Raw genomic sequence first — 16,679 nt, 5'->3', positions numbered from 1 at the left:
TATCGTTAATATATATATATACAATATAATATAATATCAAAGCCTTGAATATCATCTTTCACCCATATGAAATTACAAATGAAAGACTGATATTCAAGGCTTTGATATTGTAGCATTTTTTACTATGACTAAAGATTTGAAACTATTTAAATGACCATCGGTAAGAGCCTCGTTAGGTAATTAATGGCTCACTCAAACAATGACATAGTATTTAGCCATTCAAAACAAAAACTAAAGATAAGTTATTTATATATAGACTAAGAATGCATAAAGTGCACAAATAGTGAGGAAATACACAAAGTTAATAGTGAAAAAAGTAAGGTGTAGAAAAAAGTGTACGGTATTTTAAGGTCATCATAAAAAATGTTAAGGGAGCTTCTATTCACTTGTCTGTGCATAAAATATCTCAGGATGGCAGCCAAGGGACTCACACTAATAATATTGTCCCAAAGGAAAATGAGTGGATGGGAGACAGGTGTCAGAGGGAACATTTCTCTGCATAGCCTTCTGTACCTTTTAAATGTTGAAGATGTGAAAGTACTGTTTTTTAATAAAAGCTAAGTTCAAAATCATCTAGGCTTGTACCCAGCTTCCCCAAGAGTTCTTCTAATTCTTGAAATACAATTTTCCTATTTTGGAATTTTCCTGTCAATAAATGGTATGTCTTGTCTATCACATATTATTTCAAGGAACCAATGATATAAAAGCATTGTATAAACTATGAAGTATTATACAAATGCAAAAAACCCACAAAACCCTGTGTTTACACATAATGGTAGTGACTGAGACTGGACCCCTGCTATAAAACATATAATGATATTTCTAAAAGGTTTGAAGAAACTCAATGCTGAATGTTTAAGAATGTTACACAAATTCAAACTCATTTGTTTGCTAATTGTTAAATTCTAGCTCCTCAGAATGATTTTTTTAGCCTTAAATATAAATAAGAATTCACTTTATGGTACACTGTATTCAAAAATAATTATGTGTACCTGAGACAATACATGTAGTGTACTAGGAAAACCTGTGATCTCAAAAAATTCTACTGTGAGGATTTGCTTAGAAGGGGGAGAACTTTTGTAGAAAAAACAAGTATCCCAATTATGAGAGTTCAAGTGTATAAATGCTGATTTCCATATATTTAATCTCCCTAAAGAGAAATAAATATCCCATATACATTCTAGAATGGGACTGCCAAGTAGGACTCATTTTTCTTGCCAACTGCTGTGGCCTGGTGATGTCTTCCAAGATCACTTTGTTATGTAGAATTCTAAGGCAAAGTTTAGACTCACTAGGAAAGAATACTGCAATAATTATGTCTGCCTCATACATAAGACTGAGGAAGAGGGGGAGGGACCAGACACAGTCACACTCGCTTTGCATGTTTCCCTGTGCTTCTCCTTCTTTCTTCCTTTATATCCTATCCCTCTATAATTTCCCACAGAAAGATTTCTAGGTAAGAGAGTTACATTATAGAAGGATTTGTAAAGCTTGATACTGAGAAAGGAAGCGATGACCTACTAGATCATCCCCTAGATGATACCCTAGAATTCCTTAGCAGCAGGAAAGAATGAAGAAATGGAAGAAGAGCTTGTCTGGAGCTTAGTTAGATGTTTTTAGCTCTGATTGTTAAATTAAAATGTGTAAGAGTAGGCAAGATACACATGACCTAGCTGATAGAAAACATAGCTAGAATATAACTAGATTTTATTTACATATAATGGTTTTTCTAGTAGTCATGTACAGATGTGAGAGATGGACCATAAAGAAGGCTGAGCACCAAAGAATTCATGCTTTCAGACTGTGGTGTTGGAGAAGACTCTTGAGAGTCCCTTGGACTGCAAGGAGATCAAACCAGTCAATCCTAAAGGAAATCAACCCTGAATATTCATTGGAAGGACTGATTCTGAGACTGAAACTCTTAATACTTTGGCCACCTGACTCGAAGAGCTGACTCAATGGAAAAGACCCTGATATTGGGCGGGGTTGAGGGCAGGAGGAGAAGGGGACAACAGAGAATGAGATGGTTGGATGGCATCACCGATTCAATGGACAAGAATCTGCAAAAAACAAAACAAACAAAAAAGAATCTGCACAAACTCTGGAAGATAGTGAAAGAAAGAGAAGCCTGGTGCAGTCCATGGGGTGGCAAAGAGTCAGACAGGACTTAGAAACTGATAACAACAAATCAAGGAAGTTTGAGAATTGCCAAAATAGCAGTTCATTTCAAACAGTATGAGAATCCACAGATGTCAAAAGAAAGATGATCTCTTTCTCTGTGTAAGTTTCCAAGCTAGGAGCTACAAGAAGGTGGGCAATATTTGTGAGTCAAATGAGTTTTCAAAATGACAAAAACATTGACATTAGATACCTTGAAAAATTCAGTTTAACAGAGCAGGACATGATGAAACTTTATGGTGATTTATTGGCAACTGAAATACTTCGGGCAGGTGTAGCCAGGCCTTGCTCTGAGGAGGGTATCAACATGCTCAGGCCTTAGAGAATGGATGGGATTTACTGAAATAAGAGGGGCTCTTGGGGAGGTTATTGAAGGTGAATGGAAGAAACAAGATTGAAAAAATAGGTCACTGTGTGCTTCTGATGATCAAGTGAAGGAGCTTAACTTTCCTGCTGCAAATCACAGAAATCACTTGAAGGTTTTTGACCAGGACAAAGAAATTTTCAAAGTAAATGGAGGTTATGCTGATAGCCATATCCAAGGTCAACTGGAGGAGGATAAAGAAACTTGGTCTGGTATGTCAGTTAGTGGATTATTGGAATAGTCCTGGCCAATGCAGTAGAGGTCTGGATGGGGCTGACAGCACTGAAATTGGAATGGAGACAACAATGAACATGTTTATAAGAGACATTGAAGAGTAAAATATGTGTGTGTGCTCAATCCTGTCCATCTCTTTTGAGACCCCATGGACCGTAGCCTGCCAGGCTCTTTTGTCCACGGGAATTTTCAGACAAGAATACTGGAGTGGGTTGCCATTTCCTCCTCCATGGGAGGATTGAACTGTGTCTCCTGTGTCTCCTGCATTGGCAGGCGTACTCTTTACCACTGATCATCTGGGGAGCCCAAAGTGTGAAATAGGCAAGGCCTAACACTGCTAGGGCTTCCAAGTGACTCAGTGGTAAAGAATCTGCCTCCCAAGCAGGAGACTTGGGTTTGATCCCTGGGTCAGGAAGATCCCCTGGAGAAGGGAATGGGTACCCACCCCACTATTCTCAGCTGAAAAATTCCATAGACAGAGGAGCCTGGCAGACTACAGTCCATGGGGTCACAAAGAGCCGGACACAACTTAGTAACTAAACAACAAGGATCACTGCTGAATATGAAGGCTGAGAGATATTAATGAATCAAGGCAGTATACCGGGAGAACAGGAAGACCCTTTTCCCAATTAAGAGTCAGATCTCCCTTCTAGGTGAGCCAAGAGACTTAGTGCTATTCTTCTGTCATAACGGTTATTATTCAGTTTTGCAGTCTCTATTTATCTACCTCTCACTAGACAGTGAGCTGCTTGAGGGTAAAAACCATGCTTTAGTTGTGCTATCTCTGACACAGAAGTTTTTGTATGTGTACAAAAATGGAAGAAAGGGAGTGGGGAAGGAAGAATTTGTTTCAGAGGGAGAGATAAACGATGGACATTTATACATGGAGAGGTGGAAGTAACAGTATATCATTCAAAATAATGCATTTATATTTTACTTAATCATATTATATTTTTTTCAAAGATTATCTTTATTACCATCCACTCAGACAGTACAACCCATGGTATGGCACACCCCAAACATCCATTCTCAAAACCAAAATTCTACCATAAGGCCAACCTCCCAGCAGCCATGACTTCCTAGTCCCATCAGAGGGAAATATTTATTCTACAAAAGTTCAAAGGTTCCAGCAAGGTTTCTGGAGACCTACTTAATAGCAATCAACAAAGCCTTAAAATGTGCCTAACTTTGACCCTCCAACTGGATGTTATAATGTATCCTAAGTAAATAAACATGGCTACATGAAAAAGATGATCATGATAAATTAAAAAGATAATATAAAAGAGATAAGAGTCAGACAGAAGCTCATAACAGCAAAAGTGTTTTGAAACAACCCTGACAAGCCCCAGATTGGAGATTGGCTAAACACATCTCCACATTGTGGCTAAACAAATTATGGAATATCTATACAAAAGAATTCTCTGTCATCATTACTGATGATGTAGCAGACTATCAAATAGAAAGATACTTCCTAGTCAGTAAGTGACAAAGCAAACTACAAATTACAAAAGGAATGCATAATATAACCTCTTTTGGGTGATAGTATAATGTTGTTGAAAGGCTCCATACCAAAATATTAACAGTAGCTATCCATGGATTGTGGTCTCATTGGGTGATATAGATTTTTTTTTTACTTTTATTTCCAATTTCTTCAATAGACAACTATATATTTTGTAAAACACTATAAAGTCCAAAAGGACACAGACTTTGTCATACTCATTTCTGTATGTCCAGGACATAGCACAAAATATTGCTCAGAAGTGTTCCAGTACTGTTTGTTGAAGGAAGAAAAATATATTTAAATACGTTTTTGTTTGCTTGCTTCGTTTTGTTTCTTTTTGGCCACATGGAGAGGCATATGGAATCCTAGTTTCCCACCTACTGATCAAACCCACATCCCCTGCATTGAAAGCAGGGAGTCTTAACCACTGGATCACCAGGGAATTCCCCTAATACATGTTTCTATTTAGCAGCTGCTGCTCTTCAGTCGCTAAGTCCTGTCTGACTCTGTGATCCCACGGATCCCATGGAGCCCACCAGGCTCCTCTGTCCCTGATGTTTCCCAGGCAAGAATACTGGAATGGGTTGCTGTTTCCTACTCCAGGGGATCTTACCCACCCAGGGATCAAACCCACATCTCCGGCACTGCTAGGGGATTCTTTACCACTGAGCTACCAAAGAAGCCCCAGATTATAGTAACCATGAACAAGGGTGAAATAACTGGAACAGCAGGAAGTGGTATTGCTGCATTTCAGTCTAGAAACATGCACTAAACATTCACAGGAATATGTTTGCATTCCATACTCATTTTCCTATTATCTAACTCCATCTATTCTTGCATAAGTACCAGATAGTAACCCATTCCACATAGCCACATCTGTCCAAATAGTCATTTACTAATTTGTAAAGGAACCCAGAAGGAAAGAAGGGTAAAATAAATAAGTGAATTACAGAGAGGAAAAAAAGTAAAAAAAAAAAAAAAAAAATGACTGTGTAGATTGATGATTAAAACAAAAAGCATGATAAAAAAACGGGAGAGAGTAACTAGGGAGGAGTTCATTTACCAGTCACTGGATTAGCAAATTAATACTCACAGGGACTATAAACAGAATGGATCTCCTTTCTTATTAAACCTGCAATTTCAACTCATTCGAGATGGCTTCAATATGAAAATATAGGAAGTAAGACAGTATAGCACAAACGAACTTTAGGTTCAAATGGAAACAGCTTCACAGCTTGGCTTTTAGCTGATTAGCTGATATACTTGACAAGCAAATTTTCTGCAACTTAGTTTTAATATTTGTTTAAAAAAGTAAGAGAAACAGTGTACAAAGTATTGATATGTGAAGTGTACAGCTGCCAAGAAAGGACTCAAGAGGTGGTATCCATTAACTGTGATCATCTATGTTACCAATAAGCCACTAATCAATGTAAGGGAATATTATTATTCAAAAGAAGCTACTGCCTTAAAAAAAAAAAAAAGGAATTAACTGGGGTAGGGAAAATAGTCTCTCTGGTGCACTTATGGTAAGGCACATGCAGGCAGGCACAGATTATACACAGGAAGTATTTCTGATTTGATACTGCTCAAGGTGAAATTTTGTTTTTTAAGCAAGTTCTATCAAAACAAACTTACTGCTTTCTTTTCAAGCTTTATGAATTAAAAGAGTTTATTCCAAGACTGTTCCTTGGGAGCCCCACTCAAGGAAATCCCACTCTCAGCCTTCCTGGTATAAACTAGGAGCTCCAAGAAATTCCTGGGAAAAAAAAGAAGGGCTGAAATTAAAATTAACAATATAAAAGGACATGAAAAAGCCATCAGGAGGAAGTACAAAAAGAAACTTTCCTGATACCCATGTGACTCCCAAAGAATATTAGAAAAGAGGAGTAAAAGGAATACAGTTAAAAAGAAGCAGCTTTAAAAAGAAGGCATATATTAATAATAGAACAACAGGGCAGGTTTCTATGATGATTCCCTAACAGGGTTATATTCAAAAAAGTTTATGAGCTGTTATTCAGTCTGTGTCTGGCAACAAGCAACAATAATCACCTCTGTTTAAGCAATGTATAGAAGAAAATTCTTTAATTTGGAACTTTAGTATACAAAACAAGAAATTAACTAAGAAAGAAGAGATTATGTAAAATAAATGAAACTGTAGAAATATGCATACAAATTTTTCACAAATATAGGAATACAGGAATTCCCTGGTGGTCCAGTGGTTAGGACTTGCTGCTTTCATTAGGCTGGGTAATCATGAACATCCCTGGTTCATGGTTGGGGAACTAAGATACCACAGGCTACGAGCGATATAGACAAAAAAATAAATAATTGTCTCATGCATCCAACCTGGGCTGGTGATCTGTTTCACTACTGGGAAGATTCAGAGGGATTGGGTAGAGAGGGAGGTGGGAAGGGGGATCGGGATGGGGAATACATGTAAATCCATGGCTGATTCATGTCAATGTATGACAAAACCCACTACAATATTGTAAAGTAATTAGCCTCCAACTAATAAAAATAAATGAAAAAATAAATAAATAGTTATTTTTTTAAATATATAGTATACAGATCTGGGGTTACTGAATTGTCAATCAACCTCTCTCCCCTTCTCCCACCCTTTATCCACACTGAGGATGAGCATCATTTCAGAACTCAATGTCAGTCCTGTTTATTTTATTTTCTTTATCTGTCCTTACTTAAATTATTCCCCTCTTGAATTTCAAATTGGTCCTCACAATTAGATTGTGCAAACCAAGACCATACACCACCGACAGTTTATTGTCTACATGGTATGACTTTATTTGGCTGTCTTCACTAGCATGACTTCACTATTCTCTTCCTCAACACGGCATTACTATTCCAGGAAGCTTTACCCAGGGAGATAAAAAAGGTGACTATTTATTCTCAACATTTTTGAAACCCTCACCTCATACCTTCACCTTGCTATGTATACCAAACCTAAACCATTATATCAAAATTGTTACCCAATTCTAACCAAGCCCTTGTATTGAAAGACCCATCCTCAACTAGACTCTAAAAATCATCGTCCTCCCCAGGCTTCCCCCATGGCTCAGAGGTGAAGAATCCACCTGCAATGCAGGAGCCACAGGAGATTTGGTTCCATCCCTGGGTCAGAAGATTCCCTGGAGGAGGGCATGGCAACCCACTCCAGTATTCTTGCCTGGAGAATCCCATAGACAGAGGAGCCTGGTGGGCTACAGTCCATAGGGTGGCAGAGTCCGACAGGAATGAAGCAACTTAGCACGCATGCAGCCTCCCCACTCCAAGATGTTATTAACACTTTGTCAAGATTCAGAGCTTTCTTGCCATGGCAAGCAACAAACTCAGCTTTGCTTTAGCGATGCTAAATGTTGGTGGTAAAGCAAAGCTAAATGTTGGTGTTATTTCTAGGGAGCCAGCATTCACCGTATCTGCTCAGGTCTTTGGGCAGCTAACTCTATTTCACAACAGGTTTGATGAGCCTGCTACCTGATGATTCAGTCCCTAGCATGACAGCATCCACGCTCTGACTTTTGACAGCTGTCCAAAGAAATCTGCAAAGGGACCACATTTTAGTCAAGCTTTTAAAAACCAATCAGAACTTTAGCCTTACTCAAGTGTCAATGCCACCTTAAATCATGTCTCCTCAACACACTTATTTCTCTCTCTTCCTTAATTTGCCAACAGTTTACAACCACAGACTATAAGGTTGAAATGAGGAAGGGGCTAGAATGAAGAGTAATTGCTTTAAAAATGGAGGAACTACCTTAGAATTTTAATTTTCCCGAAGTGGGGGAAAAATTCCCCAGAAAGCTTTCCAGCCAGGAAACATCTGAACTCCTTACAAATTAGAACCCTTACCTAGTTTCCACCTAGACACGATTTGTGGGCTTTTTTTTTTTTTTTTCCCCCGGGGTGGGGGTGGGTGGAGTTGTCAATATAAGTTACCTCGAAGTTTATCTCCAATTCTAAGCCTGATTCAAAATTGGAGAAAAAGCAGTGGAACACACCAAAATTCTGGACTCTTCCTACCCTCTCCACCTCCAAAGAAAAGAAAAAAAGGATTCCTGCTCTGCTCTCTATTTCACTCTCCATTTCTGCGATGACCTAGTTCTTCTGCAAGGAGAAAAATCGGCACCGGGATGTGCCAATGTGAGCAAAGGTATTTTCCGGATTTAAGATACAGCAGTGCCTGAACCTACTGGCCTCCAACCATTTTATAATTTCTGGGGGACTCAGGCCCCGGGACTGGAGCAAACAAACCGCTGCGGGAGAGATTGACAAAGTGGGCCAGGCCCCGGGGTAACAATCCCCAAGGCAGGGAACCGCCGGGGGCGGCGGGCCGGCCTGGAGTCTCGGGTTTATCCTCAGTGACTGGGACACAGCTGGCTTTGAAAAAGGACATTAAATATACAGCACCACAGTTTGGTCTCGGGCCCAGCCTCTGGTCGGTGGCGCCTCGCCATTCGTCTTCGCCAGCCAGGCCCTGGCCTCGGTACCCTAGATAAAAGGGATGCCCAGCAGCTCGCAGTCACACCTGTTAGGTGCGCAGTGCCTCCGCCCCAGCCAACGCCTCCAGCCCGGCCGGGGAGCCGGGTGCAGAGCCGAGGACGCGATGGGAGAGGCAGGGCTGGGCCTTCCCCAGCGGACTCCGCGGGGCTCCGCGCGCAGGGCTGGTGCGGGGAGGGAGGGGGGCAGCGAAGGCGGGAGAGGTCGGTCGACCCGGGCCGAGAGGGCCATGGGGAGGGCCGGGGGCAGGGGTGTCGCTGCTCGCGTTACGCTTCCACAGCCTGCAGCAGAGGCGGCGGGGCTGAGCCGCGGAGGAGATGGGGTTTGCACCAGCGTCTGCATTTCTCCTCGCGGCCCCAGCGCCACCGCCCCTCGCCGGGCCTCGGCGCCCGATAGGCCGCGCAGAGTGAGCGCGGGCGCCGGCCGGCGGCACCTCGCCGGGGACTGCAGGCGAGGGCGCCGCGGGGCCGCGGCGGGGGTACTCCGCGAGCCGGGCGGCCCGCGCGGCCCGCGCGGCCCCGGATCGCAGCAACTCCGGCCGCCTCCGGGTCGCGGCCGGGACCGAGCTCCCCGCGCGCCCCCCGGAGGCCAGCCGCGGCCGGAGGGCGGAGCGGGACTCGGCCCCTCCGCCCAGCAGCTCCGCGCACCCGGCGGCGGTGGCGGCGTGGGATCGGGCGCCCGTGCAGCCTCCGAGTCGATGGCCGGCAGCGACGCGAACGACCAGGGTCCCGCGCGGAGGGGCGGCGCGGCGAGGCGTCCGGGGGCCCCCGGAGGGCGGGGAAGCGAGGCTGCCGCCAGCTGCCCGGAGCCGCTGTCCACTGCTGAAGCGCCGGCCGAGGGCGCCGCGCTGCCCGCTTGGATGCGCCTCTACTTCTACGGGATGCACGGGGTCACCCTGGACGTGCTCCTGTCCGCGGCGCGGCGCTTCGCTCGCCGCCCAGACCTCCGGATGCTGGGCTTCTCCTCGCCCTACCGCTGCCTCCTGCACTCGCTCACCCACTTGGCCCTGGAGAAAGTCTACTTGCAGCAGCGGCGCTGCCCCAGCGCCTTCGTCTTCAATTTCCTCCTCTACCCTTCGGCCCACGTGGGGCTGCAGACCCTGGCTGGCGCGCTGCTCCGCCGGGTCGGCGGGCCGGGCGGCGCAGCGGCGCCGGGGGCGCTGGACTTGGCCGTGCAGTACGTGCTGGCTCTGTATCACTGCCAAGTGTTCCTGAAGCGCTTCCTGCGCTTGCGGTACCAGCGGCGGCAACAGCTGCGGGGCGCGCCCCTCGCCCCTGCCGGCGCCCGGGCCCCAGCGACAGCCGGTGGTCGGCGGCGGCGACCTCGCGGTCCCAGGGGCGCAGGGGGAGCCCCCAACCAGGGGCTGCCGGGCCCGCTCCGCTTCCTTTTCTTCGGAATGCACGGCTTTTTGGATGAGATCTTCTTCACCTTCTTCTTTAACCTGCTGGGGCCCGGGGACGGGACGAGCAGCGGCCACACGTCGCTCTGGTCCTTCTTTATGTACGGCAGCTGTAGTTTTGCGGTGGAAAAGCTCTATTTCCACCTCCACTACAGTCGGGGCTGGGGCGCCTGGAAGCGAGTACCCTTCTACGTGATCTTCATCTACGCGTGGGAGTTGTCCTGGGGCCTGGGACTCCGCACTTGGGGAGCCTGTTCCTGGGACTATTCTCACTATCCGCTCAATTTCATGGGCCTTATCACGCTGATGTATTTACCTGGTTGGATATTCCTTAGTGTGTACCAGGACCTACTTTCCAACGTGTTGTGGCGGGTGAAATACGTACCTACTAACTAAGACCAAAAAAAAAAAAAAAAAAGGGCACTGGATTGTCATGAATGAAGGCGATTTATTTTTACACAATAAAACGGAGGGGTTTTTTTTTGGTTTTTTTTAGCCTTTTAATTTTTATACCTTTTACTAAACTTTTCCAACCTGTTTTATTCGACATTTTAGTTTTTCTATTGGGAACGTATGCATAATACTATAATACTTTGAAATATTGCTGGAAATGTAACTCAAAGTACTTAACTCATCAATATTTTAAAACCCTCACTAGTCCAAACAGCAAACCATCATACCTTAACATCAGAAAGCTGTAGTATTCACTTATTTGCACTTATTTGGCGTAGGTGGGTGATAGTTACTATTTTTTTTTTTTTTTTTTTTTTAAGTAAGGTAGTTCTTCAACTCAGAGACCAGTGATTTTTACAAGATTCGGGGAAGTTTTCTGATTTAATGATTTGTTTACTTTCCTTTTAATCCAATGTCATTTTAATTTCCTGCCATGTTTACCAGTGACTGCTGAAATCCAGTGTCTTGTACTCCTGAAACTACAATGAATAGCTTTTAAAGTGCCTCTGTATAGCACACAAATGAAAAGAAGCTGAAAAATTTGAAAACACACCCTATGAATCGATTTTTAGATAAGAAATCTTTTCTAGCAACTCAGACAGGTAACACTGTGTTAAGAAACGACCTCCTTCCTGGAAATGATTGCTTTCCAATGTGGATTAACCTTAAACGCCAAATGTGTTAACTTTAATCAGATCTTGTGTTATCTTTGGCTGTAAATTTTAGTCCTTATGCAGTCATATAAAATGTCTACTTTACATGTGCAAGGGCCATGCAAAATTATACCACCCTTAATAGTGTTCTAACCATAAGGACTCTTTTCTATATGGGGTTTCAAGAGTAGAAGCAATCCCATGGAATAAAATGAATTAGAATATTCACCCTAATTGCACTAGCCCTAATTGTTTTTGGAGAATACAGATATGTGTTTTCAGCCTATTTCTGCCATGGCTCACTTGTAAACATTTTTCCGTTTCCTTTGGGTCCCATACAGAGTTCCTGGACTAAAGTCCAATGTAATAATGTTCATTATAAATCTATGATAGCTCTTTGGTGACTCATTCTTAAAGTCTGGAAGCTCCAAAGTTAAATAAGATGATGTGAACCATTTGAGAAATCATATCTAATCAATTAATTATGTACTTTAAATTTGTTTGCTGTGTTTTTATTATATTTAGAACAGACAAGTAGAATTGAGTATAGCTCATCCAAGGATGACTAATACCTTCTCAGTTTTTGTTATAAAGATAATTAGGAAAGCTTGAAGTGTATACAAATGAATATATATTCCTATTCAAATTATTAGCTTGCCTACACTGTAAAAGGGCTTCCCAGGTGGCACTAGTGGTAAATAACCCACTTGCCAGTGCAAGAGGCATAAGAGATGCAGATTTGATCCTTGGGTTGGGAAGATTCCCCCGGAGGAGAGCATGGCAACCCAGTATTCTTGCTTGGAAAATGCCATGAGCAGAGGAGCCTGGCAGGCTACAGTCCATAGGTCACAAATAGTTGGACATGATAAACGACTAACACTTTCACTTCACAGCAGAACTTTTGGGAGATCAGCTCAATTCTGCTTCTCCTCTTCTCTGTCACGCTGATTGTTTCAGCCAGTCAAAGCTTGAGTAGAAACTGCTGGAAGTAAGTTAAATGTTTGCAGAGAGTAGAAGTGTCACTTTGTGGAAAAGATATCTGAAAACCTGGGGAGAGAAATAAAATGTAAATATAGACACTAAAGTTAGTCAGATGCTGGACAAAATATTTGTAATTCAAATCTGTCACATGTGCATGAGTCGAAGTTAAGTGTGGCTTGGCTCCACACCACATATTCCAGTGAAGGCATAACCAACCCTGCTGTCATTCACATGCTGTTCCTTCTGCTTGCTTAAACTGCTAACCAGCATTCTCAGGTCAGTCATCAGGAAGGAACAAAGCTTGCTATTTTGTTTGTTTTGCTTTTAATGTTAATCCTATTTAAAGGAAAGGTCAAGATTTTTCATTGATTCAATTCATTCAAGAAATAGTTATTATGAGCCTGCTATTTTTCAGACGCTTGCCTGGACTCTGTGACTACAGCCATGACCCAACATAGACAAAAATCTCTGTCCTGATGGAGCTCACAATAGAATGTGAGTGCATTGATTTATATGAGATTATGCAGATTTGCAAGGCTACTGTTTTCGTATTAGTAATAGGTTATGAGAGGCAGATGGTGTCAGGGTTCTCATCAGGGCTCTCCCTGGAATATCAATCCATGGGTCTCTAAAACAAAAGCCCATTAACAGTCCCTGGTGCTAGTTCTACAAAGAGCCCTGTTCATTTGTATTCAGGAAGTAATTAGCCTGTCTGTTAATTCAGCACCTTGCTTTAGGGCTTCTCATTCCCTGTTTACTCAACTTCTTAAAAGTAACATTTGCTGCAATTTTTGAACCTTTCAAGAAAAAGCAGGGAAAGGAAAGAACCATCAGACTGATCAACTTGGTTACTCATTAGTAGTTCAGATATAGAAATGATAAGGCAGTACAATATTAACTATTACAATAATAGCTAATATTTAGGTATAATATTTAGGTAGTGCTTACCACCTACCAAGAACTGCACTATTAACATATGTATATACTTTTAAATAAATATATGTATATATTTACGTATATCTTAAATGAATATATTACATACATCTCATATATATGTATTTAATGTTAAGTAATACATAATATTTTAGGCTCATATATGATATAAATTAAAGATACAGCAACTCGTATATGATATATATACCATAAGTATGTGTGTGTGTGTGTATGTGTGTGTGTGCTCAGTCCCTCAATTACGTCTGACTCTTGTGACCCCATGGACTGCAGCCCACCAGGCTCCTCCGTCCATGGGGTTTTTCAGGCAAGACTACTAGAGTGGGTTGCCATTTCCTATTCCAGGGGATCTTCCCAACCAAGGGATCAAACCAGGTCTCTTGCATCTCCTACATTGGCACAAACACATGCACATACATATTTACTTAAGCCTCTAACAACTCTTTCTCATGAGGACAGTGAAGCTAAGCCCAAACTTGGGTAAGTAACTTGGGTAAGTAATCAAGCCACACAGCTATTTAGACAGAATCCAAGTACACTGGACTCTAGGCTCTGTTCTTAACAGAAAGGTTGGCATGCCTCAACCTACTGACCACAGTGATTTGGGATCTCCTGTGGATTTCACCTTACAATCTGTATTTTCTCTTCTCTGGCACTATCATAGATGCAAGGGCAGCTATATAAAAGTTAAATACTAGTAGCAAAGATACTCTTTCATGTTGCCTTTTTAGCCTCTGGAAATAACAGGGTGCTAATGCCTGGATGCCTAACTGACAGTCAGCCTAGCTCTAAGTCCCAGATGACAGATTTTCTAGTCAAGCAGTGCTCTACAGTAGAGTTCCTCATCTGAAATCAGATGATCTTGAATATAAGAATAATATATCAAAATGCAAGATAACTTATATCACAAGCAAGAAAAAATATATATAATTAAGACTCTCTTCTTTAATATAGCATTCAGAATGAGCGTCGCTGTAAGAGCTATACAACCCCAGAATTAAAATTTTTTGCAGAGATATTTGTTCTGTGTTCAGTTAATCACCTTAGAGTTGAAGAAAGTTTGTTTTTTTTTTTGGCCACATGGCATGTGGGATGCTAATTCCCCAACTAGGGATTGAATGCACTCCATCTGCCTTGGAAGCACAGCATCTTAACCACTGGGGCTCCAGAAAAGTCCCAAGAAAGTTCTCCATAGAAAAACATGAAAAAAAAGTAATAATTGTGGTTCTCATTCCATGTTTAACTTAGGCAGTGCTGAAATTTCTTACATAAAGTGCTTTAAATTTTAAATCAATTCTATCTCAGCTTTCAATCTAAAGAGAAATTTTAAGTTTTTCATGGTATCAATTAATATGGATGTTCCTGTGTTATACCAGGACTCCAGCAGTGTGATAATCCATTTCAGTATTTCACACATTTCACTGTACTTAACTTTGAATATTTCATTACAAATATTTGACATTTTATGTTAAACTCAGCTTAGAAAAATATGATGTGCTTTGTTGTTTAAGAATTATGAATTGGTTAATCCTACCCCTTTAAAAGATAATAATTTCTACTGTTTTGAAATAGTCTCTGCTGGCATGATGGACCTGGTTCTATTTAGAAAAGATGGTGAGGAAGAATTTTGGTAGATTACTTTGGTTCTCTCTCCATTTCCGAAGTACATTAAAAAAAAATCACTATATTTAGAAAGCAAGTTATACTCATGATACAGACTTTGAGTGATAAATAAGTCATTGTATTGTCGTATTTGACAGCATTTTAGTAAAATTGATGCTTGCTTGTATTAAAAGGCTTTAAAAAACACTTTACCTTTCAATTTTAAATATAATATACTATCTCCAATATATTTTCCAGCAGTGCTTAATAGAACTAAGATTCTTTACTCAGAAAGGGTAAGATGAAACACCCTTCCCTTTTCTCCATCAAACACATGCCTCAGTTTATGCTGGAAGGAAAGATGGCAGTAACGATGGTTCTTTTCTGTTGCCGTTTTTTTTTTTTTTCTTTCTATTCTTAGATGTGGTACCAGAAGAATATACAAAAATAGCACTTGTCTGTGTGGACCTCTGTTCTTTAAAATTGACCTCTTTCTAATTTTTAACATGGAGACTTGAAGCTATCATACAGGCAATGACTTCCAGTTGCTAAAAACCCAAGATGTAAATTAAACTGTGATGTGTATACATTTTCCTTTAGATATTTTTTCTTAATATAAGGCGACTGTAAATATGGAGATTTTTTTCTTTAATCTTTGAATTTTTTTTGCATAAATGGTCAAACAAATGACCAGAGTGCTCCTAGGGAAAGAGACAGACACAGACAGGTTGATCCTTGATGTACAGAGAAGTTCAATGTTCATCTTAACCTCTTAAAAATTCTATTATCCAAAAGTCACATGGATCAACTTTCCCATTTAGAAGAGAATATATCTTTACCACAATTAAGAATTAAGGATCTAAAGAAACCATGAAGATTAATAACTTCCAACCTTCTATCCAAGACTGGAATTCCTTACGTCTCTGACAGATGGTTTCTCAGGTCAGCTTGGACTATTGACAGTATTAACTGTGTTTTTCATGCAAAGACTAACTGAGGGGAAAGCTGTCAAAGCTGTGTTAATACCCACCCCAGTCTATTTGACTTCTCAAAGTTTCCAGGAACTAACAAATACTGGTCAGCCAGCTTGTGTTTGCAGTGAAACACTTTTTGAGGTGGTCTTCTCTCTCTATTTAAAAGAAAAAAAAATCAATGTTTCCTTCTTTTACCATAATACTCACCATCTATTTATTGTATATTTTCAAATGATGCTTTATTCACTAAGTCTAGGCAACAGGACCTCGAGAGATTTGAGTATAATTAAAATTACTTCAGAAGAATAAACAAACACTGGCTGCAAGCAAAGGAGTGAAAAATTAAATACTAGGAATCCTCCTTGTGTCATTGGAATTTCAACTGGTTCATCCCAGGAAAAGCCTTTGGTTGCTGCCCAGGTCTACCTATGGAATATAAGCCGGTAGCTTCAGGGAAGCTACATCAATAAAGGCATTGAGCAGATGCAGGTGTGACAGAAGCAATTAGCTAACCAGAAAGGATGACAGATACCATGGATCAATACTCCCATTCAAAAAAAAAAGTTATAGTTATGATATTAAGCAGAGAACTAGCCTCACTTTTGATGGGTTTCCTTCAAATATTTATACTACATGCAAGGTATTTTATTAACATATTATTTATACTCCATGCATGATAAAAATAAAAGTAATCTCAAAGGATCTCAGTTTTGAAACTTTAAATATTTGAAAATAATATTGAGAGAAACATTCAGAAAGTTTGTCATATCATTTTGATTATCCACTAACTTTTAGGAACACAAGCTAAACTGAATATGCTCTTGTTCATTTCTGAAGAGGATCTATTTTTAATCTTAACTTTTTATTAGAAACAATGAGC

At 41.1% G+C, this 16,679-nt stretch overlaps 1 protein-coding gene across 1 annotated transcript; it reads left to right on the top strand.

Annotated features, from left to right (window-relative positions):
- Nucleotides 1-9,483: 9,483 nt before the first annotated feature.
- TMEM229A (transmembrane protein 229A) lies at nucleotides 9,484-13,354 on the top strand. The gene is made up of 2 exons (XM_061166397.1): nucleotides 9,484-11,240; nucleotides 12,688-13,354. The coding sequence occupies exon 1, from the start codon at nucleotides 9,484-9,486 to the stop codon at nucleotides 10,579-10,581; it is 1,098 nt and encodes a 365-aa protein (XP_061022380.1). The 3' UTR covers nucleotides 10,582-11,240; nucleotides 12,688-13,354.
- Nucleotides 13,355-16,679: the final 3,325 nt, after the last annotated feature.

This window comes from Dama dama, chromosome 18 (assembly GCF_033118175.1).
Source record: "Dama dama isolate Ldn47 chromosome 18, ASM3311817v1, whole genome shotgun sequence".
Taxonomy (NCBI): domain Eukaryota; kingdom Metazoa; phylum Chordata; class Mammalia; order Artiodactyla; family Cervidae; genus Dama; species Dama dama.
The sequence above is the reverse complement of the archived record's forward strand: the minus strand, read 5'-3'. Positions and strand labels throughout refer to the sequence as shown.

What these genes read in the sequence shown, in the direction of transcription:
- TMEM229A (XM_061166397.1), top strand. Translation starts at nt 9,484, where the DNA reads ATGGCCGGCAGCGACGCGAACGACCAGGGTCCCGCGCGGAGGGGCGGC.